The following is a 24,023-nucleotide window of genomic DNA, read 5'->3' as shown; positions in this document are numbered from 1 at the left end:
AAACAGTGTCGCATAGAAAGCATAAACACAGATGAACACTAAACAGCAATTTCCCCTGAAACAATCAGACACTATTTGTTTCGACATCATCATATTTAATAGGTTCCAAAAACAAACAGTTACACATTCACATCCTTTAGAATACAGTACATTTGGCACACAGCAAAATGCTCACAATGACATAACACTAATGAACTGCAAAGGAATTCAAAATAAAAAAATCAGTCAGTTGACAAACTGTACACATAAAGCTTCACGATACAGAAACCAAAAAGCCAAAACCTCTCCGCTTTCCCAGACCCAGAATAAGCCTATTCGATGGATTAAAAAGCTATTTCAATAGATGTTGTTTATTTAGCATACTTTTAGTCCTGAAGTAATGTTAATTCGGGTCCAGGAAACCGGACTCCAATTGTATTGAGGTACATACAGTAACACGGTGCATATGACCCACGCCTGTGTGTAGAAAAATTACATAATAATCAGCCTGACATTATTTTGAAATTACTTTAAGAGGTACTTCTTCAACCATGTACTGTGTGTTATAATTATTGAGCCTTACTGTTTCAATTACTTTACAAAAGACAAAAATGGTTTCCCACATTGGAGCAGTTTTCTTCCTTTTATGAACACATTCAAAAGTAAGTAAAAAAAAAAAAAAAAAAAAAAAAGGAGCATGGAAAGTAGGAGTTAGGATTTGGCGTGGAGCATTTTGGACCTTTGACGGACGCTGTCCTTATTGGTCGGAGTGCAAAACCAAACACGAACGTAACAAAAACACGCGCGCACACTAGAGTAAACATAAAAAAAAGCACAAAACACAAAGACTGTAAACCAAAGAGACCAGTGAATTAAATCAAAAGGACACAACACTGACAGAGACACGAGAGGAAAGATAGACATGATCTCATGACATGATAAAGCACAACCAGTACTGTTAAGGTTAACTCATAAATAACTGGTTAAAGGAATCAGTGAGGTGCCAGGGTGAATGGTGTAGCCTCTGAAATGTATCTCTGTAACATTACATGTAATTTCACACTGTTCTCATGTCGCGCTGACTTCGTAACGGAGGGGACAATCACACGGGTGCATGAGTGTCAAAAGTATATAGGCGCTTTGGGTGTATAAACGGTTACAAGCAGTGGTGTGTGTGTGTGTTTGTGTGTGTGTTAGAAGGGGGTGGGCATTAAGCATCTTCACAATCTAGTATTAGGCATAGTTAAAGCCATGCAAATACTGATCGTCGACCACTGTTGCTACAGTTCTCCTCATGTCATAACCGCTACCGCTAGTGGTGCTAGCAACGTTACGCATGCTACTTATAATACTATAATCACTACAACTACGCCACTACTAAAACTACTACTATGATTACAACTGCTACTTCTACAATGTCGCTACTACCACTGCCACGCTGACATCCCTGCCTCATCAAATCTGAACAGTCCTACTGTTATGGAACCAAATTTCTAAAGTTACTTTAATGTTAATCTAAAATGGAATGTTCCGGTTGCAGTAGCATAACAAACCAACGCTGTTACTTTTGTGGTCTACTGATTTACTGAATCAGTAGATCATTAGATACTTTTGTGGTCTACTGAATGTGACGGCGGATTTTACTTCTAGCACATATTCCACATATTCGCTCAAGTTTTATGATGCGTTGTTTGTTATGTGAACCGTAAGCTTCATGAATCCAATAGTTTCACTACTTTTGGCTGGAATGTTCTAAGCAGAAGTGCTACAGGAAATGTAGATTTTCCTAAGGGTTAGGGCACAGAGGGCAAGGAAGAGAGATGATGATGTGGTTCAATTGAGCATTTTGAAGGAAGCACAGAGACATGGCTATCAACTGAGTTAAAGACAGGCAAATGAAAACCGCCATGCATTTATATACCAGAAAAACCAAGCGGAACGCCAGCAAAGAATCAGTGGAAGGAAGAAAAAGCAGGAGACAAAAAAAAAAAACACAAACATACAAATAATATTGCACATGGACATTGTACATTTTTCATATCCTAGTAATACACATTAATATCATATGCGTGACCATGCAAAGGATGATACCTCTATTTCTCCGAGAAGTTCACAGGCTTCTATATACAAGGTGGTCTGTACAAAGGGAAAGACATGGCTATCTGGTGATGCCCTCGCCCACTTGATTGTGAGTCTTGTTGCATAGCAGGGAAATCCGGGATTTCAGAAGCTGAGCAACAAGACGATCCAGTAAAATCACGACAAATCCAATGGAAAACGAAATAAACCGGACAGAGTGAAATGTAAAAGCTTCAAGAGGGCACTTCTTGTGAACCCACTGCCTATGTCCCACACGCACTGACGGACACATGACGACTAGTATACCTACAGTACTGGCACACGCACGCAAACATATCCGATACACTCAGTTACATACCAACATTCACTCCCTTACAAGCACATCCATTCACATAGAAACCCATGACATTCATGAGAGTATATGGAGCTAAGCTACAATAACACTGTGGGCATATCTACAATATGTAACTGGTTGGCAGTTACACACAAAAGGCATTTGATGTACTGTACACGGACCCCAATTGTGGTGTTGTTTTATCTTGAGGAATCAATAGTTACCAATAGTTACAGGCTTATCTTTTCCTTGATACTGTGAACCAATACGTTTTAGCTTTTGTATACAATCATTGGTTCGATGGAATTATATATTTTTTTCATTCAAACACGGCAGAGGAGGAGGACATTCTAGTACATCGACAGACTTACAGGACAGCTTAAGAAATTACAGATTCATATTAGAATATCATCATTTCGGTGTCATATACTCACTGAGGAACTACGATGGCTGGCGAAACAGTTCAAAGTCCGACCTATAGTACAGGGAATATGTCGAACTAGACCCCTGTCCAAAGCACACAGCCCCTGGCCTCTAAATCCATATATACACATATAAGTCGACATCGTCATCCAAACATTCCTTGTTCATTTCATAGTCCACTGGGAAGGGCCTTGTGACATAATGTAGGACAGGACTGTTAGGACCGTTCATCACTAATATCCGCCCAGACCCAGCTATAAGAGCAGTCCCAGGTGGCCACTCTCCACCAAGGAGGTTGATTACATCAGGAGTGGTCGGAATCTGTCAATAGGACCTTGACAGTAAAGCAGATGGGCTTCCTATCTGACATACTCTTGAAAGACCGTTTGTAACACAGAAAACATGCACTGATGGTCAGACAGACAGATATACTGTTACAGCGATGTAGATGGTCTTGTTCAGGTTTTGAACACTGATACTTTTATGAGGCCCTAATGGCTAGAGTTTTATATGAGTGTAATACATTTTTCGACGTGCAAACTGTACTGGAGGGGTTGGCAACAGGTTGCCCACGGGTCAAAACCGGTCTGCAAGCGATTTGGTTTTGTGTTTACCAAAATATTTTGGGGTAAACACAGAAATTCAACTAAAGTGGCTGGATTTAGTAGATTCTCCACTATTCTCTTTGATAAAAAAGAGAGACTATGCGATGATGTCTGGATGTAATTACCTATTACTATTTAAAAATTTCATTTTGGGGCTTTTGTAATAGTCAATTCTCATTGTACACATACATTTTTAGAACTATTGTAATTATGTTCCACCTTGACGGAAATTGGCCAACGGCTTTATCGAATTGCCTACCCCTGTTACACTCTAACACTGTATATGTCTTCCTGAATGGGTGTGTGTAAGTGAATGGGTGTGTGTAAGTGAATGGGGGTGTGTAGGTGAATGGGGGTGTGTAAGTGAATGGGTGTGTGTAAGTGAATGGGGGTGTGTAAGTGAATGGGGGTGTACGTCATTTTGCTGCATGTATTTGTGTTTATACAAATGTGTGTGTATGTTGGATGTGCATAAAAGCACAAAGATGCAGTGGACAGCAACTGTGTGTGTGTGCTTTTGGGTGTGTAGGCAGGCCTTAGGACAGAGTCTCCTCTCCTCCAAAGTAAGAGAAACCCTTGAACTCGTCTTGGTTGATCTGTTTAATAATGGCGTCTTCTACTGGGGTGAGAACAGGCTCCTCGCGAGTGAAGTCCTGGTCAAAGTTGTTCACGTCCCTTTTGGTTTTCTGCACAGGAGCAGGGCAAGGAAGAAGAGGGAAACAACATGTTTGAGGGTTAGAGCTCAGGAAAAAAACAGTACCACTGGATTAAAGCTCAGAAAACATCAAATAACAGAATTAAAGCTTGGAAAACATTGAAAAACACTGAATTAGAGCTCTGAAAACATTGAAAAACACTGAATTAGAGCTCTGAAAACATCGAAAAACACTGAATTAGAGCACTGAAAATATTGAATACCACTGGATTGGAGCTCTGAAAACATTGAATAACACTGGATTAGAGCTCTGAAAACACAGAATAACACTGTATTAGAACTCTGAAAACACTGAATAACACTGTATTAGAGCTCTTGGTTAAGTAATTACAAAGCTTCACAAATCTTCTTCCATTTTCTCATTAACATTGTATGGTTCCTGAAATGTTTCTCATCTCTCTCTGTGTGCCTGTGAACAGGCCCTTCTGCCTTACATTCTATCAGGTATTCCAGACATGGGCAATACTCCTATAGGTAGGGGTATATTGCTTTCATATAGTTTCTTAAAGTTACGACCAATAGTTGTTCTTCCTAAATGTAGGATGAGCTTCCACTAACCAATCCTAATCTTAATTTTAAATTATAATAAAATATATAATATAAAATATACATTTAAAATATTTAGGTAAATATTCAGTAGGTGGTACAGTTACCAGTGGTCTAGGGTTATGGTCATCTTACCCTAGACTGACCAAGCTACCAGAAGTGTAGTGCTACTTACAATACGAGGCTTGAAGGGTGGTTTGACCTTTTTCTGCTCCAGCAAAACCCAGTCGATCTCTTTGAAGAAGGGATGAACCTTGATTGCCTCCTCCAAGCCCTGGTTACTCACGCAGCCCAGACGCTTGCTGGGACTCTTCGTCATGAACTAGAGAAATGAAAAGCAGACAAATGAATAAAAGAGGCCAGGGAAATAAATGCACTTGACGGTCTGGACCTCAACACCCTCCTCCCCCATGGGAACACGGACGGCGTGGAAGTAGCACTGAGGAAGAGAGAGCAATGTAAAAGTCAACAGGTGAGGGGTTTGGGAAGTAGATGGGTCTTAGTGTATTCTTTGTGATCATTGTTAGGATGCTGATCCTTTAGAGACTCAAGTGGTCAGATATGGGTAATGTGACCAAAGTGCCACAGAGTGACACGGGCCAGTCCAAGACAAACATGTGTGCTTTCCCACAAAGCTTTGCAAACAGGCAGGGGACGGCCAAAGTAAACGCAGGACATGTGATGGAAAAAGGCTCAGACAAGAACTTGGGCCACACACATTTATGTTTTAGTCCTTGAGAGGCCCACAAAATTCTTCCTTATTTTCCCTGTCCCCTAACCCAGATCTTAACCCTAACTCTAACCTGAACCGAACATTAGCATTAAAGCCTAATCCTAAACCTAAACCCTATTCTAACTGGCCTAATTGTTATAAGTTTAATTATAAACCTAACCCATGTGAATAATTATGTATTACGGGGACTGGCTACAAATCCTTGTGGGGACTGAATTGTCTACATTTACTATCTTTGAGGGGACATTTGGTCCCCCATATGTAAAATGAAACCAGGATCACACACACACACACACACACACACACACACACACACACACACACACACACACACACACACACACACAGTAATCAAAACAAAAAAAAGGAGAATTACACAATGTCAATACCCAGCAAAGACACCCAAGGGACTATGACACAACCTCCTGACATTCCCAAAATGTTTGGTACAAACCAGCTAGCAAATGCAAAACATTATCCACCCCCCAACACACTCACACATACACACACACAGAGCTGGCGGCAGTCTTGGAAGAGAAGGACCATCTGAATACTGGTGCAGCCCACCCCGCCTCCCAGAGGATTACACAAGCTCCAAAACCACCAGAGAACACAAACATGCTGTTCTGTTCCCACATGAAGTGCAACGCCTCCCTGGCCTCACTCTCTACCGGCCTGCACAGCCACAGCCATGCCACAGAGGCTCACTGAACTCGGGCTGAACTAACCTGACCATGTCCCGCTCAGCCTGGCTCCCCACTCTGCTAATTACTGAACACACAGCACTGCACTACCTCCACAGAGGCAGAGAGACAGACAGACACAGAGGCAGAGAGACAGACAGACACAGAGGCAGAGAGACAGACAGACACAGAAGCAGAGAGTGAGACAGAAAGAGAGATGGAGAAAGAGACAGAGAGAGACAAAAAGACAGAAAAGAATACACTGCAAAAAAATTATTGTCAAGTATATTTATCTTGTTTTCAGGTTCATTGGTAATGTAACATCCTTAAAATAAGGTATTTCTTTCTCAAACTAAAGTTGTTTTCGATGATACAGCTTGAATATCAAGTAATTTGTCGCGTTCCATTGGCAGATTATTTCACTTATTTCAAGCAAATAATTGCCTCCTCAAATACGGTTACATTTTCTTATTTTTTAAAGAAATTTTTTGCAAGTGTATGTGTAGGAGACAACAAAACAAGGTAAGGTGATGTACAAAGTCGGGGCTGAAAAAGAACAAATTATTCTGAGAACTTAGTAGAAGAGAGAGGAGGAAAACAAGGAGGTGGAGAAGAAGCCATGAGTGAGTATGAAGAGGGCTGTTAGATAGCCTGGCCGACCAGGACATACTGTATAGGTTACTGTCACTCACTGCTTTCAGGATGGACACGGCCTCCTTGCTTAGCCACACTGGGTAGAGGACATCATCGTGGAGAATGGACTCAAACAGATCGTCCTCATTGTCGGCCTCGAAGGGGGGCTGGCCCGCCATCATCTCATACATAAGCACCCCCAGAGCCCACCAGTCCACTGACGGGCCATACTCTAGTTCCTGCAGGATCTATAACACAAAAGGGGGACGGTAAACACTGTGACGACGGCTACACTACAGCAGGATCAATAGGGAAGGTAGGAGCAGAATACACATTACCCGTTGGGGCCAATACCATTTCAATTCTAGTTGATTCACAGGAAAAATCAGATGCAAATTTGAGTGAATTGGAATTGGTGTGTTTTCTGAATTGAACTGTGGAGCTGAACCCAACTCGGTACGGACTGTCCCAGATACTTGAGGGGCCAGACTGTTACCTCAGGAGCGATGTAGTCCGGGGTTCCACAGAAAGTGGTGGTGGTTACACCGTTGAGGATCCCCTCCTTGCACATGCCGAAGTCAGCCAGTTTACAGTGGCCCTGCGCATCCAACAGGATGTTATCCAGTTTAAGATCTCTGGAGAGAAGGTAGAGAGAGAACATCAGGGGTCAGAGTGCAGGAGAAATGGAGATCAGAGGTCAAGGAAAGAAGAATGCTCATCCGTCAGAGAGCGAGAGAGAGAGAGACAGAGAGAGAGATGGAAGAGAGACGACTTAAGTCTCTTTAAAACATATTGGAGGAGAAGGTCAGATGGGAGGGACCTTTGGCTTTCTCGTCCAATGGTCTTTGAGAAAGAGATGAGTCGAGAGAAGTACACAACTGAGTTCTTCCCATAGAGATCCCCATGAAGAATTGCCAAGGTTGCCATGACACTAAAGCAGTGGTATTCAAAGTAGCAAATTCATGGTTGTATCCTTAACTTTTTTCAAACTTGAGTATGGAAAAAAAACGTTTTGAATAATACTAGAGACAATGGGATAGTCAGACAGATGCAATAATTCATTTCCAACTAAATAAACATACAGAAAATAAAAGATTCATCCGACCATAAACAATAACTAGTTATGCTACATTTGTTTTAGAAATGTCTGGAACTCATCTGTCTGGTAGGAATAATTATTCATTACTGAGATGTATCAATCAAATCAATTATTTGCACTGAGCAGGATGTGAATCATACACGTCAAAATCTAGGATATCCAGCGACCCTGTAGTCATGTATCTGTGATGTCGAACAATTGGCTTAAGTAAAAGCAATCTATTGAAAAACAACTAGGTTCTTAGTCAGCAAATATATACTACGCAAAAGGACTTTCACAGTATCTGCAATACTCTGAGCAGCTGATCAGTCCTACTGAGGCTACTGTTGGCAAATACGAACAAACACACAGAGACAGCAACCACACACACACACACACACACACACAGCTTCAAGAACCAACAAACGCACACACACACACACACACAGAGATAGGGGTGTTGGGGGTGTGAAAGTGAAGAGCTGTTCCACAGATACAGAACGGTGTGTCTCTCCGTCTCTCCTTTCCTTGAACGCAGAGAGCAAGCGAGGGATGGAGGGTGCTGTCAGATGTGTGTGTGTGTGTGTGGGGGGGGGGGGGGGGCTACAGGAGGGGAGATAAGAGGCCTCTGATGAAAGATGCCAGGGGGAGCCATGAAACCAGTCTGGTCAGGGTTTGATGGTTGATTGCTGAAAATATGTCAACATCTTTTCACAGATGCTATTCAGCCCAAGGTGTTTTTGCAAAACAGCCTCACCAACAAGGGCGTGTGTGTGTGCTTGCATGCGAATGTGTGCGTGTGTGAAGAGGTCAGTGGGTGCTTGCAGGGCTGTGGGTGTGGCAATTATACAACTGCTCTTTTTGGAGGCCTAAAAAAAGCTTATCAGCAATCTGCACGGTTTTCTTTCAGATTGACTTGTGGTTGGTTTGGTTCATTTATTTTGTAAAACATCTTCATTTCACTGCCAAAGTTCTATGTATATGAACATGGCATTTCAGCCATGATGTGAAATTCAGGCTGATGTAATAATACCGCAATAATACAAAGAGTGCTTGGCACTTGCATAGAAAGGACACATTCACCCATTTTTATTACGCACTCATGTTTTGTGCTAAGATTTTGTGCATTCAGATAGCTCTTTATATAGCAGCTAGCGTTCAAGCACACAAAAGGGGAGAACGCTGACCACAACTTAATTGAGTTTACCCTGTGTTGGTTACAAAGTTTCATCGACAGAAGAACGTTTTTACTGAAAGAACAGAGGGCTGTGCGTCTTAGATCGATGGCCCAACCGATGCCAGGAGCCCTCAATATTGAGGGACAGAGGTAGGGGACACTTCCTGAAGGCCAACGTCACCATTCTGCTATATTATCTAGATAAGACGTTTTTTGCCTTTATTTGTACACTGTACATCTTTTAATCACAGGAATAGTTTTTTTTTTAGCACGATCTATGGAGCTTGGTGAAAAACAACAGACATGAAATCAATCAGTGCCAGCCCAAGCGTTTTGGGAGCCCTATGGAACATTTTATTTAGGGGCCCCCTCTCCAATAGTGGTCCAGCGCTCACTAGCGATCTGGGGCCCACTGGCAGTTGGCCGCCTATGTCGCTTATGCCCTGGGTCAGCCCTGTTATGAATATTTATGGTCCTCCGCATTTGCAAGCATTTAATAATGTGGTACGACAATGCACGGACCAGTGTTCAGTTCTCACGGTGGAATTCTTTGCTGGCACTATGTCAGAAAGACCTGTCAGTCTAACACGCCAGTAGAGAATGGTGCTCAAGACTAAATGTGTTCAAGTGCAGACACGCAATTACTCTGACTACTACCTTTAACCAGGTGTAATTGTAGGTTGTCAAAATGCTGATGCGGTTTGCAACTTTAAACTAAACAATAGGTGCCTGCTTGTATGTCTACATTCCAACAATTCTGCTGATTATATATGACATCCAACTACTATTGTTAGTGCAGCCATTAATATGATATCAGCTCCCCACTGGCTCTGCCTCATATAGGTAGAACCGCAGTACAGCCATGCTTACTACCTAGTAGAAGATATGTTTGCTGATATGGCTTCAGCAAATGTTTCATTTCAATCATAAAAGGTGATATTAAAACTACAATAATCTCATTTGAGTGCTCTTGAAACAAATAATCCAACAGAGATTATAGCAGGTATTATAGAAATTATTGTATTGCCCTGTTATCTGTTTTTGTGGCCGCACACACGCCCACGCATGCTCTCACACACACACACACACACACACACATACACACACACAGCAATCAGGCTCAATTGAGAGCATTTCCTGTGTTTCATGTTAACCATGTGGAGTGATTTTTCCATTACGTACTGAGTAACCTTCTGTACTCTGACAGCTACTCTTCTCCCTCCGCCTCAAATGAGTTCCCCTGGTCCATCCAAAAGACACAAACATACATTCGAACTGAACGCACACATACTGCACACACATATACACAAGAACATGTCAATCCAAATGCGTTCATAATATGTATTTGTCTGCATATGCATTTACATAAAACCATATACAATACGTGTAGACATCATATGTACATGCACACAACACAAACACACATATGAGCTTGGACACTTGCATAACAGTCTATGATCATTAGTAAGAACATTTCCTGGAAGCTTCAAAAAGAGAGTGGAGGCTGTGTTGCTTATTCCCTAGGCATAAGCAACATAGTGGGTTGCTTAGGGCCCCCGACTGCTAGTGAACCCTGGACCACTGGGGAGAGGGGGCCCTGAAAACGAATTTAGCTTAGGGCCCCCAAAAGGGTAGTGCCGGCATCTCATGCGACACCTCCTGTGTAGACTATGCTTCAAATGCTCAGCAGAACAATCTGCCCTTTATACCTATTCCCAGAATTTTTCCTTCCACACTTAACCACTTGGCAAAAAATATGGCCATATTAACTTAGTTAAGCCAATTACTGATAAAAGCATGAACAAAGGAACATGGTCAAATGAGAAGTGCATTTTTCTTTTTATACTAAAGCACTCGGTCTTGAAAACCTACCTGGCACATCATGGTGAACGCATTACGAGTGGACTAAGGAAGAAATGACAAGATTATGACTTTTTGAGGTAGAATATGGCTTATGCTATTTTTCCACACTACCTGAGGTCATACACGTAGATTGTCAACGGGTGCTACATGGAGAATGTGCTACACTACATAGTTCCCTTCAGATAACTATGGCGGTGAAGAAAACTTTTTTCCAGAATATCTCTTTCTGACATCCTACACCAGCATGTTGCAGCATGTCTAAATATAACTGTATGACTGTACATATATATATATATATATATATATATATATATACGGTGTATGAATGTGTGTTGTGTATGAGTGTGTATGGTTTAAGACTATATGTCACTATATGTTCTACGATTGTATGAGGTGCATGATTGTATATGGTGAAAATGAAGGTTTTGAGTGACGAATAGAAGGGTTAAAATTATGAGACCACTGTAAATTGAACGCTTCTGTTTCTCACTCAAAACTTTCCTTGTAAATTTTTTGGGAAAGGAAAGAAAAGGGTGCAGTGGTCTCTTAATATTTTCTGGAGCAATATATGTTGTTTGATAGTATATGGTGTATGAATGCATATGGTTAATAATGTTATACGGTTTAAGAGTGTCAGTGTATATTGTTCAACAGTTCATACGGTTTGTGAGTTTATATGGATTATTACTGAACTCATGAACAGCTAATATGTGCTAATATGAATGTGCGAATGTCAATATGATTGAGTACTCTCTGAAATCAATGGACTCTTTTACTCCTACGAAGTCATTAGCATGAACACAGACCCTCATTCTGGCTTTCCTCTGGATTACGCTGTGCTCTATTGTGAATGCAGCCCATAGCGGTGCAGTCTCAGGTGCGTGTGTGGAGAGAGGACAGACAAAATGGCAGTCGATAGAATCCCCTCTTTCCTCTACAGTGGCATACGGGTCTCAATGACTCGACTGCGAGCCAGTCCTGACTCGTCCCACATCACTAACAGATAAAACTGCTACTGTCTCCAAAACTGTTTTCTTTTCGCTTTCAGGCATTGGGGGGGGGGGGGGGGGGGGGGGGGGGGGGGTAGTCATGTACCAACTTCACAGACAGTTCCGGACTTACCAAAGGGCTTGTTTTTTAGTCTCAGCGGGTGTGATCTCGAGGTCAGAGAAGTACAGCTGAGTCAACTCAGGTGAACTATGCAGTGTTGCATTGAAACCTCACACGCAAATGCGGCAAACGTGACAGTCTCCAATCCTGACTCAAGCCTGGTTTCATTGATTTGACAAAGCACTACCATCGTGAAATCCCCCTGACGGGATATCATAGCCACCTCAAGTGGATAACAGAAAGACCTTTCAACATGGAGTACTCTCAACAACTACTCCCTCCGAGTCACAGGCCAAGGCCACACTTGCAGAGCTCGAACAGTAGTTTGACACTCAGACGGACAGTGGAGTTTCATTCAAGTTTGCCGCCAATGGAATTACAGGTGTCAGAATGACAGTTATGCAGTACTTTGCTGTCACAGATTCAAACAAGTCCATCCGCTTTAATGCTTTTAATCGCAAATGACAAAATTATTTTTTTTTGAGGTAGAATATCGCTTATGCTATTTTTCTACACTACCTGAGGTCATACACGTAGATTGTACCGTTATTAAATGCTGGGTCCAACTGGCATTAAAAGCCAAAACCTGCCTGTCGAGATTATTATTAAACACTTAAAAAAGGAGTCATTCAGACAATACTCCTAATCAAAAAGGCACCAAGGAGGCTGGCCATGGCTACACTCGCCGCTGCTAACATCACGTAGCCTGAACCCTTTGATTGGGAACAGGGACAATGAGTCCAGACTAAAGTCTGACCCTTTTTCCTGTCCCGGACACAGGCTCACTCCTCAGGCCGGTCTGAGACACAGAGGGAGAGAGGGCAAAGAGGGAGAGAGGAAGACAACGTACAGTACAGTCAAGCCGTATTTCCATTTTATTCAATTACAAAATGATGCATTGTTGTCTAGTTTTGGAAGCAGTCTATGGACAAGGTACGACGGCAACCCAGAATGGTTCAGCCTTTTGTGGCACAAATCCCATTCAAATTGAACCAATGCAATTTTCACTTGAAACAATTCACCATTCTCACTGACCACTTTAAGCGGATTTCTACCTAGCGGACTAATGGGGGATACAATAACACATTTCCCTGCTAACCAAATGGTCAGCATTCTGGATGTATGCGTTACCTCAGTGAGCCTGTAGTAAATCACACCTCCATTGCACCTCCTTTATCAGTTGGTCTGATGTCATTCAGGAGACTAACGCTACACAGATGTAATATAACTCTGTATGTTACAGAAAGACTCATGTGCTTATGGTTTGAATTAAATGAGGGAATTAAAATATAAGTGTGAAAATTTGAGTCAGTGCACTTTCTGTGTGTATCACTCACAATACTACAGATAACGTGTCAAAGCAACTTAACCCAGCTCCTGAGATGGAGTAATGTATTTTTAGGATAACCTAGCTAACATTCCATATGAGTGTCAGATCTACCCAGGAAGTGTTCACTTTATTTTCCTTAGAATGCATTGGAGCCAAGCTGTTCCCTTCAGCTCTCAGATTGACTGAGTCCAGGAAGAGAGGCGTAGACCGAGCATTAATACAAAATTAAGCTCCAAATGGGACTTTTCCTGTTAGGTCAGGGTTGTTGAGGTGAAAGCAGATGGGATAGGTTTCAAAATCGCAACTACAAAGCTCCAGCGGTAGAGTGGTCCTCAGGTCAAGGAGGGCACCACGAAGGCATGGAGGGTGGTGGTGAAACTCCCTGAAAGCCTGTGTAAGTGTTAGCTGGTGTTTTTTAAGAATCTGGGCCTACCCAAAATGTTACAGGCTAATTGCTCAATACCAGAAGGGAAGACGAAAAAATAACTACAGCCCACAGAGACGACATAGTTGCGTAGGCTCAAGGGAATGAGGGTTTGTGTGTGGTAAATGAGAGTGAGATGAGAGGATAAATGGAACGCCAGAAACAGGATAAATCAGCCCTGGCAGTAAACATTCTGGCATAAACATAGCCTCCGTGGCCCTGTTACCGGGCAGAATATATAACACACCCGTTAGAACTTTTCCTCAGTTTAGTCAAAATTGGGGCCATGGCACAGCGCCTTGGAAAAGTATTCATCCCCCTTGGTTTTCCTACTTTTTTGCATTAAACAAACCTGCAATTGTAATGGACATAACAGTCAAAATTGGTCAAGTGAAATTAAGAAAATAACTTATTTCAAAGAATTCATATATGAAAAGTATATGTATTCCCCCCATTTGATGAAGCCCCTGATAAGATCTGATGCAACCAATTACCAGAAGTCACATAATTAGTTAAATAAAGTCCACCTGTGTGCAATTTATGTGTCACATGATCTAAGTGTATATACACCTGTTCCGAAAGGCCCCGGAGTTGGCAACACCACTAAGGGGCACCACCAAGCAAAATCAAGCAGCTCTCCAAACACGTCAGGGAAAAAGTTGTGGAAAAGTACATATCAGAGTTGGGTTATAAACAAACATCCGAAATGCTTAACACCCCATTGTCACCATTAAATCCATTATTAAAACAAGAAAAATAATCCGGCAAGCCTAGTTGTTGCCCTCACTGGATCCAAACCAGGGTCTCCCGTGTGTCTTTACTACATTACTAAGCTATTCATATAACCGTAAACAGTTTTACTTTAGGCTTACTATAACGTAGCTAGTGATGGATGGAGCCAGCAAAGGTTTTGTCTATCCTAATGCATCATTTCTTTTGATTGCGGTGAGGCTTGAACACGTGTCCCTTGCATGGCAGTCCGCATCTCTAACCACTACGTTATTTAACAAGTGGCTGTCAGTCACTCATTTACTAAGTAAGAGACATTTACTCTTCCTGGCCAGCTCTGCTTACGCGGTCTGGCAGATATTGAAAGAATAATAGCACCACACCTACCAAAACTCATGGACCAGGCAAGGAGGGCATTAATCAGAGAGGCACCAAAGATAACCCTGAAGGAGCTGCAAAGCTTCATGGCAGAGATTGGAGTGTCTGTCCATAGGACCACTTTAAGTCGTACACTCCACAGAGCTGGGCTTTACAGAAGTATGGCCAGAAAAAAGCCATTGCTTAAAGAAAAAAATAAGCAAACAGGTTTGGTGTTCGCCAAATGGCATGTGAGAGACTCCCACAAACGTATGGAGGAAGGTACTCTGGTGAGATGAGACAAAAACTTTGCTTTTCGGCCATCAAGAATAATGGGTGAAAACATAACACCTCTTATCACCTCAAGAACACCATCCCCAGAGTGAACCATGGTGGTGGGAGCTTCTTGCTGTGGGAATGTTTTTCATTGGAAGGGACTGGGAAACTGGTCAGAATCGAAGGAATGATGCATGGCCCTCAGGGAAATTCTTGAGGGAAACCTGTTTCAGTCTTCCAGAGATTTGAGATTGGGATGGAGGTTCACCTTCTAGCAGGACAATGACCCTAAACATACTGCTAAAGCAACACTCAAGTGGTTTAAGAGGCAATATTTAAATGTCTTGGAATGGCCTAGTCAAAGCCCAGACCTCAATCTAATTGAGAATCTCTGGTATGACTTGCTGTACACCAGCGGAACCCAACCAACTTGAAGGAGCTGGAGCATTTTGCCTTGAAGAATAGGCAATAATCCCAGTGGCTCGATGTGCCAAGCTTATAGAAACATACCCTAAGAAACTTGCAGCTGTTATTGCTACAAAGTATTGCCTTTGGGGGATGAATAGTTAGGCAGGCTCAAATACATTTTTGTGTAAATCAAATACAAACCCCACAACAATCAATTTGAAGCATCTCATAAGCACACTTATCCAGCCTTAGTTTCATCTTTGAGATAACAATTAACATGGAAACATAGTCTTAGACTGAGAAACTAGATGGATTTGGACCCTGATCAGTTCTTAAAGGATTTTGCAGATTATTTTCTGCGATATCAGAGAGCACAGAATTCATGATTTTGCTGCAGACATTTTTAATGGAAATATTATTATTTTGTAAAACGTTTCATTTAAATGAGCTGACAATGGAAATGTGGCGTGATTGAACCCATTGTGAATATGAAGAGATTGGTTTAAATTGTGCTGCAGGGATAGGTCTGTTTAATTCAATAACTGTAAACGATTTTACAGTTTTATGAATACACTGCGAGCCCGCACATTATAAGCAGTGAATGGGTGATTAAGCAAAGTGGCAGAATCCCAGAATCCTGGTGGCCTGTCCCAATTCTCCTCATTCCAAGATTGCGTGCCACAGAATTCTAGACTGTTTAATACACTGTTCTATGATGAAGAACATTTGTTTCTGGGATTTTTTGTTTTTACTTGAATGCTATTTTGGGAGAGAAGTTACATTTTGATTCAATCCACTGTCTTGTTACAATGATGTTGTGATTTTTAGTGGCGATGTACTCTAACAGTTTGTCTGTTTGGCTATTGGTTGACAATGAAGCTTTGACTGCAGTGGCAGAAAACTGTTGGTTTTGTGAGAAAGGTGACTGACAGATGAGAGATTGAGGTAATACTGGCCAAGTCCAGCAACAGATGTCTCTGTTCCAGATATACTTTGGAATAGAAACAGATTAAGTTACTGCATATATCAGCATATAGTAATTATTTAACAATGACTGTAATTATGAAGAAAATTAGCTCATGTTGAGTTCAACTGGGTAAAATAAAACGTGATACGATAGAATTAGGATGGGATCGGAATTGGAGGTTGAAATATTTTATTGCCTAAAATTATGGTTGAGTGTAGGTTAATCATTATTAGCCTGGCTCAAGATCATACTGTCATAAAAACAAAAACATAAAAAGTCCAGGAAGTTGAAGAACAAAAAAGATCTATAATCAGTCTAGAGATTCCAGTAACTCTCTGCAAATTTCCAGAACTCTCCCTTTTCTTTCAGGATTTCAGAGGATTTTGTTAACAAAGTTACCAAAATAAGACTTTAGAGTCAGGCAATCTGTATGGTACAGATGAGGATCAACTGATAACAGGCTAGAGTGTGTTTTACCTGTAGATGACTCCGTGTTGGTGAAGGAACATGAGGGCCGAGGTGACCTCGGCAGCATAAAAGCGAGAGCGTGCCTCGTCAAACTTCCTTGAGCGTTGGATCTGAAACATCAGGTCTCCTCCATTCACATACTCCATCACAAAAAACAGTCGGTCCTGGGAGGAGATAGAAAAGGGGTGGAAGTAAGGAAATAGAAGTTTCTTGACATGTTCCACACACTGAAACCATTAATAAAAACACTAAATACCACAGATTCATATTTAGTTTTCTGTGTCTGCATCTAAGATTTCAGAGTCAATTTGGAAGTATTCTGTTACAGGCACCATACAGATTTGTGTCTGTCAATTCAGATGAATAAAGACTAAACTGTGGTCTGACAGAAGTGTGCTCTTCTGAGTAGCGCCCGCATTGTTCTCCACTGATCTCCATTAGTGCCTACATTCAAACAGCTTTAGGCTACCGCCAGGCCGGGCCATCGAGAATCATGCTGAACCGAACAGATTCAATTTGGTTTGTGGTCACATTGCATTTCTAGGTTTGGTCCATGAAAACCGATGGACGTGTTCTGCATAGGGGTGAGTCACCTCCACTGTCTGCTAATGAACGGCTCCCACTGGAAACACACTGTAAGTCCTGGCTATGGATAAAATCACCACACAAATGATCATGGCAATATTGGTCAACGATCATAACACACTCCTACAAACCAGCGGAGCCCTGCACCCTCCCCTCCGACCTCACCCACCACACTACCCCTATTCTCCAGGCGCAGGGAACACGGCTCGCTGGGAACAACAGTCCCCTTCCTGAATTCCAGCTCCCCCATATAGGAAATCAGACTGAGGCGGGTAGGGGGTGTGGATATAAAAAGCCTTCTATATAAGAAGGAGAGGCCCCCTCCAAACCATTGTTTAACTCACCAGGGGTCACGACGCCACAGAACCATTGACTTTTGGTTCCATCATTCCTTTTGCGATCAGTCTTTTCCGTAACCTGGCTCTAGTGGTCTCTATTAAGTGACAACACAGGACTACTTTGAGTTGCTTTCTGACAGCCAGCCTTTTTCTAAGCAACTAGTCCCCTAGGTTTTGTCTCACTCCACAGCTATATGTGTCCTCCATGGTTGAGAATGGTTAAGGGGGGATTTTCCACATCTTGACCCCACCCCCCCCCCCCCCCACCACACACATACAGTACAGCTGGTTAATGCGCAAATATGCTACTTGTGAATCTACTGAAACAGATAATTCTTTGTCAGTTTGTTTACAGTAGGTCACTGAGGAGAATTTGAGCGTTATTCCCCGGATCCTATTTTTCTTGTAAATGATGAGCTGTGAACTAATGTTTTGTCAATTAAAATATTTTTCTGTTTGAGTTTGGTTTTCTCAGGACAGTGAGAAATTTAGCATTTCATATGTTCATGGTGCTTTCAGTATTTCATCACCAATTTTATCACCACAATCTCTGAACAGTTAATGGAACTTTTTTAGGCTGAAGGAGTCTGTCTTACATGTTCTGCAGTCCACCTCAGTGTTTTTTCTCTTTCTGAAAGCGAATTTAAACAGGATGTTGAAATAGTTTGTTTAAATGTGCCCAGAGTAACAGCAAGTTCCACCCAATCAAATGTGTATTTTGTTTTCTGCTTCTAATTAGAAATGTACAGACAAGGACCTCTCAGCGCCGACACTGAGAGAAACCTCGATGGCAAGATAACCGCCAAGACCCAACAATATGGGCCTCTGTGTGTGTATCAGACGTGCCCGCCCCGATCACTGTACCATACAGAGCAAGAGGGATCCAGTCTGAACATGCTCTTTATGTAACCTACTACACACACACACACACACACACACAAAAGACATGTTCCGTAACATTTTCTAAGGAAAGGTACATAGAAAGGTTGGAATGGTCATGAACCGTTTCATTCCACGTTTTCACAAGCAGTCTCTCGTGTGTTGAACACAAAAGCCCATCAGTGGTACAACAAATGACCCAAAAAAAAATATTATAAGTCAGATGGAATTCTTAGAGAGAATTGGTGCTCTGTTTTTTACTACAGTTTAGATAATTACTAAAGAAGTTACCAAACGCTTCACATGGCTATGTTACATTTAAAACCAGGCAGCTTTGTGATGCTGATAGCAGCAGGAAATCATTATAATTTTGGTACATAGCGTATTGTGTGTGGCCCTGGAGGCAGCTCAACTATGTTTATCCTTAAGCCCAGAACAACAGGCTGACCCGACTCAGTGTAGCACTCACTCACTGGTCGGTGGTACACATGCACACACACACACACACACACACACACACACACACGCACGCACACGCAGTCACACACACGCACGCACACGCAGTCACACACACACACACACACACACACAAGAAACGAACTGGTGAGATTAAAGTCTGGAACTTACAGACTCATTTTCTGTAGACAGATACACAGCAGCTCATACTGTACGCGGACAGACACACACATTCTTACAGAGGACAGTACTCTAAGGGTCCTCCATTAAGAGATTTTGACAATGTTTGACCAGAAACAGCTGCTGCGTAAAATGGTTAGGGTGAGGGCTAAGATAGGGATTAAAGGAGAGGTTCGGGTTAGGAAATGTTTAAGGTTATTGGCTAAGGTCAGGTTATGGGTAAGGGTTTCGGGTTGGGAAATGTTTAAGGTTATTGGCTAAGGTCAGGTTATGGGTAAGGGTTTCGGGTTGGGAAATGTTTAAGGTTATTGGCTAAGGTCAGGTTATGGGTAAGGGTTTCGGGTTGGGAAATGTTTAAGGTTATTGGCTAAGGTCAGGTTATGGGTAAGGGTTTCGGGTTGGGAAATGTTTAAGGTTATTGGCTAAGGTCAGGTTATGGGTAAGGGTTTCGGGTTGGGACATGTTTAAGGTTATTGGCTAAGGTCAGGTTATGGGTAAGGGTTTTGGGTTGGGAAATGTTTAAGGTTATTGGCTAAGGTCAGGTTATGGGTAAGGGTTTCGGGTTGGGACATGTTTAAGGTTATTGGCTAAGGTCAGGTTATGGGTAAGGGTTTTGGGTTGGGAAATGTTTAAGGTTATTGGCTAAGGTCAGGTTATGGGTAAGGGTTTCGGGTTGGGACATGTTTAAGGTTATTGGCTAAGGTCAGGTTATGGGTAAGGGTTTCGGGTTGGGAAATGTTTAAGGTTATTGGCTAAGGTCAGGTTATGGGTAAGGGTTTCGGGTTGGGAAATGTTTAAGGTTATTGGCTAAGGTCAGGTTATGGGTAAGGGTTTCGGGTTGGGACACACTAACCACGGTCAATTGTCCTCTCTAAGCATTTGGCCTCTAATGCAAACTCTCTCCCCTCTGTTGAGTCAACAAATCCTACATACATTTCTGCCTTCAGGGTTGATCTGCATTTTTAAGTAAAACCCCCTCATGATACACACGTGTCTCACAAGAAATAAATCAAGGAAAACTATTCAATTATACAGCAACTCTTTTGCCTGAGCTTTCAGGCCCACAGTTCGCCCAGGGATCTGACAGGCATAAATGTTAGGTTACTGACATTAATATTGTGGTATTCAAACTTTGCTTGCAGGGACCATGTTTTTTTCTACAGCCTTTCTGTCAAAATGGTGTGATGGGTCAGGGAAGCTGTTTGTTTTTAGTCTCTCCCCAGAAAAACTAAAAATGTCAAAAATTATCCCAACCCTAAACCGAACCTTAACCTAAATCTAATATTAACCTCAATAACCAAATATTTAAGCCTAAACTTAATATAGCCCTAATGCCTAACCCTAAAACACAATGCCTAACCCTAACCCCAATCCCAATTCTAATTCTAACACTAACCCCAATGGTAACATATGCCCTAAACCTAACTCTTAAAACCCTTTTTTCCAAAATGGGGAACGGTAAAGATTTCTCTCATTAATGAAACGTTTCCATTAGTCAAACTTTTTCATCCAATTTAACCAGATATTGGTAATCTTTTGTCCCTGTTATGTAGTTATGTCACGCACACATGCCGGCACACACTGCATTTACCTAGAAGCCAGCTGTTTGTCCCTACCATCCGAGAGGGGTCTGCTAAGGTTGACATTAGCGGAGTCATTTCTACTGTTCAGGGGAGGGACACCCTTTCTCCTTCTGTCTTTCTCTCCTTCTCTTTCTTTTCTCTCTCTTTCACACTCGCCATCTTTTTCTCCTCCCTCTCCCTCCCTAAACCTCAAACCCTCTCCATAACATTAATCAGAGAGACCCAGGCTGAATAATGAAGCGCCGAGCTCACAGACTCTAAACCTCAAACCCTCTCCATAACATTAATCAGAGAGACCCAGGCTGAATAATGAAGTGCCGAGCTCACAGACCCTAAACCTCAAACCCTCTCCATAACATTAATCAGAGAGACCCAGGCTGAATAATGAAGCGCCGAGCTCACAGACCCTAAACCTCAAACCCTCTCCATAACATTAATCAGAGAGACCCAGGCTGAATAATGAAGCGCCGAGCTCACAGACCCTAAACCTCAAACCCTCTCCATAACATTAATCAGAGAGACCCAGGCTGAATAATGAAGCGCCGAGCTCACAGACCCTAAACCTCAAACCCTCTCCATAACATTAATCAGAGAGACCCAGGCTGAATAATGAAGCGCTGAGCTCACAGACCCAAACAGGCTTTTAGACACTCACAATAATGAATATAAAGAAGCCAGGGATCAGAAACCGGTTCCATTCTGGACTGTGTGCTCCGACCAAAAAAAGCTACACTTGGTTGGTTCTGTGGTTGAGCTATAGATGGCAAAGAACTCAAAGAAGGAGTGGGTGCAGCATAGCACACCTCTGCCAGTGCCTGTTTGGTGTGGTTTTGCACCTGACTGATAGGGCTCAGAGAGGATACATGCTGTAGTATGTATTTTGTAGAGGGTTGGAGCAGGTTACATGAGAACAGGGAGTTGGGGGATTGAAACAGGTGTCTGACATTCACTCTAACCCAGGATTGTTTTTGTGTGATGGACGTTGGGGCCGTCAATCATGAGTGACCACAGGACACCAGTATACAGCATTATAGTTTTATTATAATTCCACAGGTTGCAGTATATTAGATTATATTTGTATTATGCTTCCATTGGTTATATGGGATTGTAGACAGTTTTGCAAACTTTTAGAATGTTGAATATTGTTCAGTTTCTAATTAGATTGCATTATTTAAAAATACCCAATGTTTTTATCAGAGAAAGATATTTAAAATAAATGGTAAATAACGTATAGCGTTCATTTGTAGTCACTGCTGTTTTAAATAAGAATGTTTCTTAACACATCCACAATAAAAGTGATGTTCACCCATTTTAAAAATATTTTTTTGTTGTTTTTAAAAGATTTGTTCTGTGCTTGAACATTTTATTCCTATTTCTTGTCATCATTCGCTATTGACAATAATGCAATATCAAAGTGTTTCAAAACAAAAATCGAATTTGCCTATCTAAAACCTCAAGCTTATTTACAACAACAACCTGGGAGCCACTGGGTTTAACTTACTTGACTCGGAGACAGAAAGACAGCTTTTTCATCTTGTCGATGTATTTGTTGTAACCTGTTTCTGTATGCAGTATTAAGGAGGAGGTTAGAGTTAGCCAATTCTAACTAGCGTTAGTAAACAGGTATGATGTGAATATAACCAGTGTGTTAAAAAGTTTGTCCCTGTAACTACACTCAAAACCTACAGGAAAACTATCCTCATCACGGAGTGACCATACCCAAACTGAAGGTTGAACAAAAAATGAAATTCCCTTCTTCACTCACGGAGCGGTCTCAATCACAACAAATTAAGACGAAGGACCTCTGCCAATGTGTCACTCATTGAGCCATGCTCCGCAGCTTCTCTTTCATCATTACATGAAAGTACATCTCTGTGAGAACATTCTTCTGTAGGACCACAGGCAAATGAAAGGCAGATTGGGGAGCACAGACATGCATCTTGTGCCTTGCCAACCCTGTCTTAACAGAGAAACTGAGTATAAACACACTTTTTATTTGATCCAGCAAGGTCACTGATTAATCACCTTAAACAGTGGTTAATGTGGAACCGGCGGAGCCACACTGAATTTGGCCAGATGGGTGTGGGTGCGTGCTCAGGAGTATGTCTAACTGTGTGTGTGTGTGCTGGGAGGCGGTGTATATATGAACATGTTTCACTATGTATGTTTGCGTGTGTACATGCAGTGTGTACACGTGTGCTACTTGTCCAACATGCAGGTGTGTTTTGGCATGGCTCCTGTTTGCGCATAGCTGGATGGGAGTGCAAGACTACAATCCACTGCCACAACTTTCTGAAGTAAAAACGGACAATCAACCTGTGCGAGGTCCGCCAAGAGTCAGGGTCTGGAGGGCCAGCCAAGGGCTCTGCGAAAGGCCCTCCACTCATTGCCTGTACAGGAGAATGAGAGGGACTGAAAGAAAACAGAACATAGCGTGCTAAGGTGAGACGAGCTCCTAGGACTAAAACGCAAGGCTGCTGTTGCTTTTCATTAGATAAAGAAATGCTCAGAATTTTTTGCTTTCCAGAAGGAGAATTTATCTGGGATGTTTTGTTTTTGTCTAGGTTCTCACGTTACAATAACTCCACCTGGGTTAGGGTTAATCATTCACCAGGGTAAAACAAATCACCTTGTTTTGTTATTAGTGTTTTTGTGGAATTCATGCTTTCTTAATTTGGATGAAAGTCCCGCTACTGACCCCACAGAGTCCAAAGACTTTTAAATGGTTTTTGCTTGTATTATTTCTCTCTTATATTACCACATTTTCTTCTCAGTTTAATTAAGTCCAATTCTTAAACAAAGATCTTGTTTCATTACGCAACTCCCAGCTGGCACAGGACAGCTAAAGAGGTTTTAACTAGTGCACATCTTGCCACGCCACTTTGCTATTATCACAATGCTCGCTCATTCAGGAAGTATTCCCCAGGACCCACCCATCGAAGGAAAGCGCATTATCTGGCTAACAACCACATCTGAATCTGCAGGGGCCTAGCCCACCACAAGTAGTGCAACGGGACAAGGAAGCAGTGTCGGACAGTCTGAAGGTAAATTGGGTCCATTGCTTTCCTGTTCTTCTCACCCTTAG

The 24,023-nt window shown here is 42.0% G+C and overlaps 1 protein-coding gene across 1 annotated transcript in view; it reads right to left on the bottom strand.

Moving 5' to 3' along the window:
• Window positions 1-649: 649 nt before the first annotated feature.
• Window positions 650-24,023, bottom strand: part of LOC105021252 (protein kinase C epsilon type) — a 96,781-nt gene continuing 73,407 nt past the window's right edge. The window contains exons 11-15 of the mRNA XM_010888789.3: window positions 16,927-17,081; window positions 7,227-7,365; window positions 6,790-6,978; window positions 4,857-5,003; window positions 650-4,106 (exon numbers count right to left, since the gene is read on the bottom strand). Coding sequence (XP_010887091.1) covers window positions 3,957-4,106; window positions 4,857-5,003; window positions 6,790-6,978; window positions 7,227-7,365; window positions 16,927-17,081 — 780 coding nt within the window. The 3' untranslated portion in view covers window positions 650-3,956. The remainder of the gene's footprint in view (window positions 4,107-4,856; window positions 5,004-6,789; window positions 6,979-7,226; window positions 7,366-16,926; window positions 17,082-24,023) is intronic.

This window comes from Esox lucius, chromosome 5 (assembly GCF_011004845.1).
Source record: "Esox lucius isolate fEsoLuc1 chromosome 5, fEsoLuc1.pri, whole genome shotgun sequence".
NCBI classification, from domain to species: Eukaryota; Metazoa; Chordata; class Actinopteri; order Esociformes; family Esocidae; genus Esox; species Esox lucius.
The sequence above is the reverse complement of the archived record's forward strand: the minus strand, read 5'-3'. Positions and strand labels throughout refer to the sequence as shown.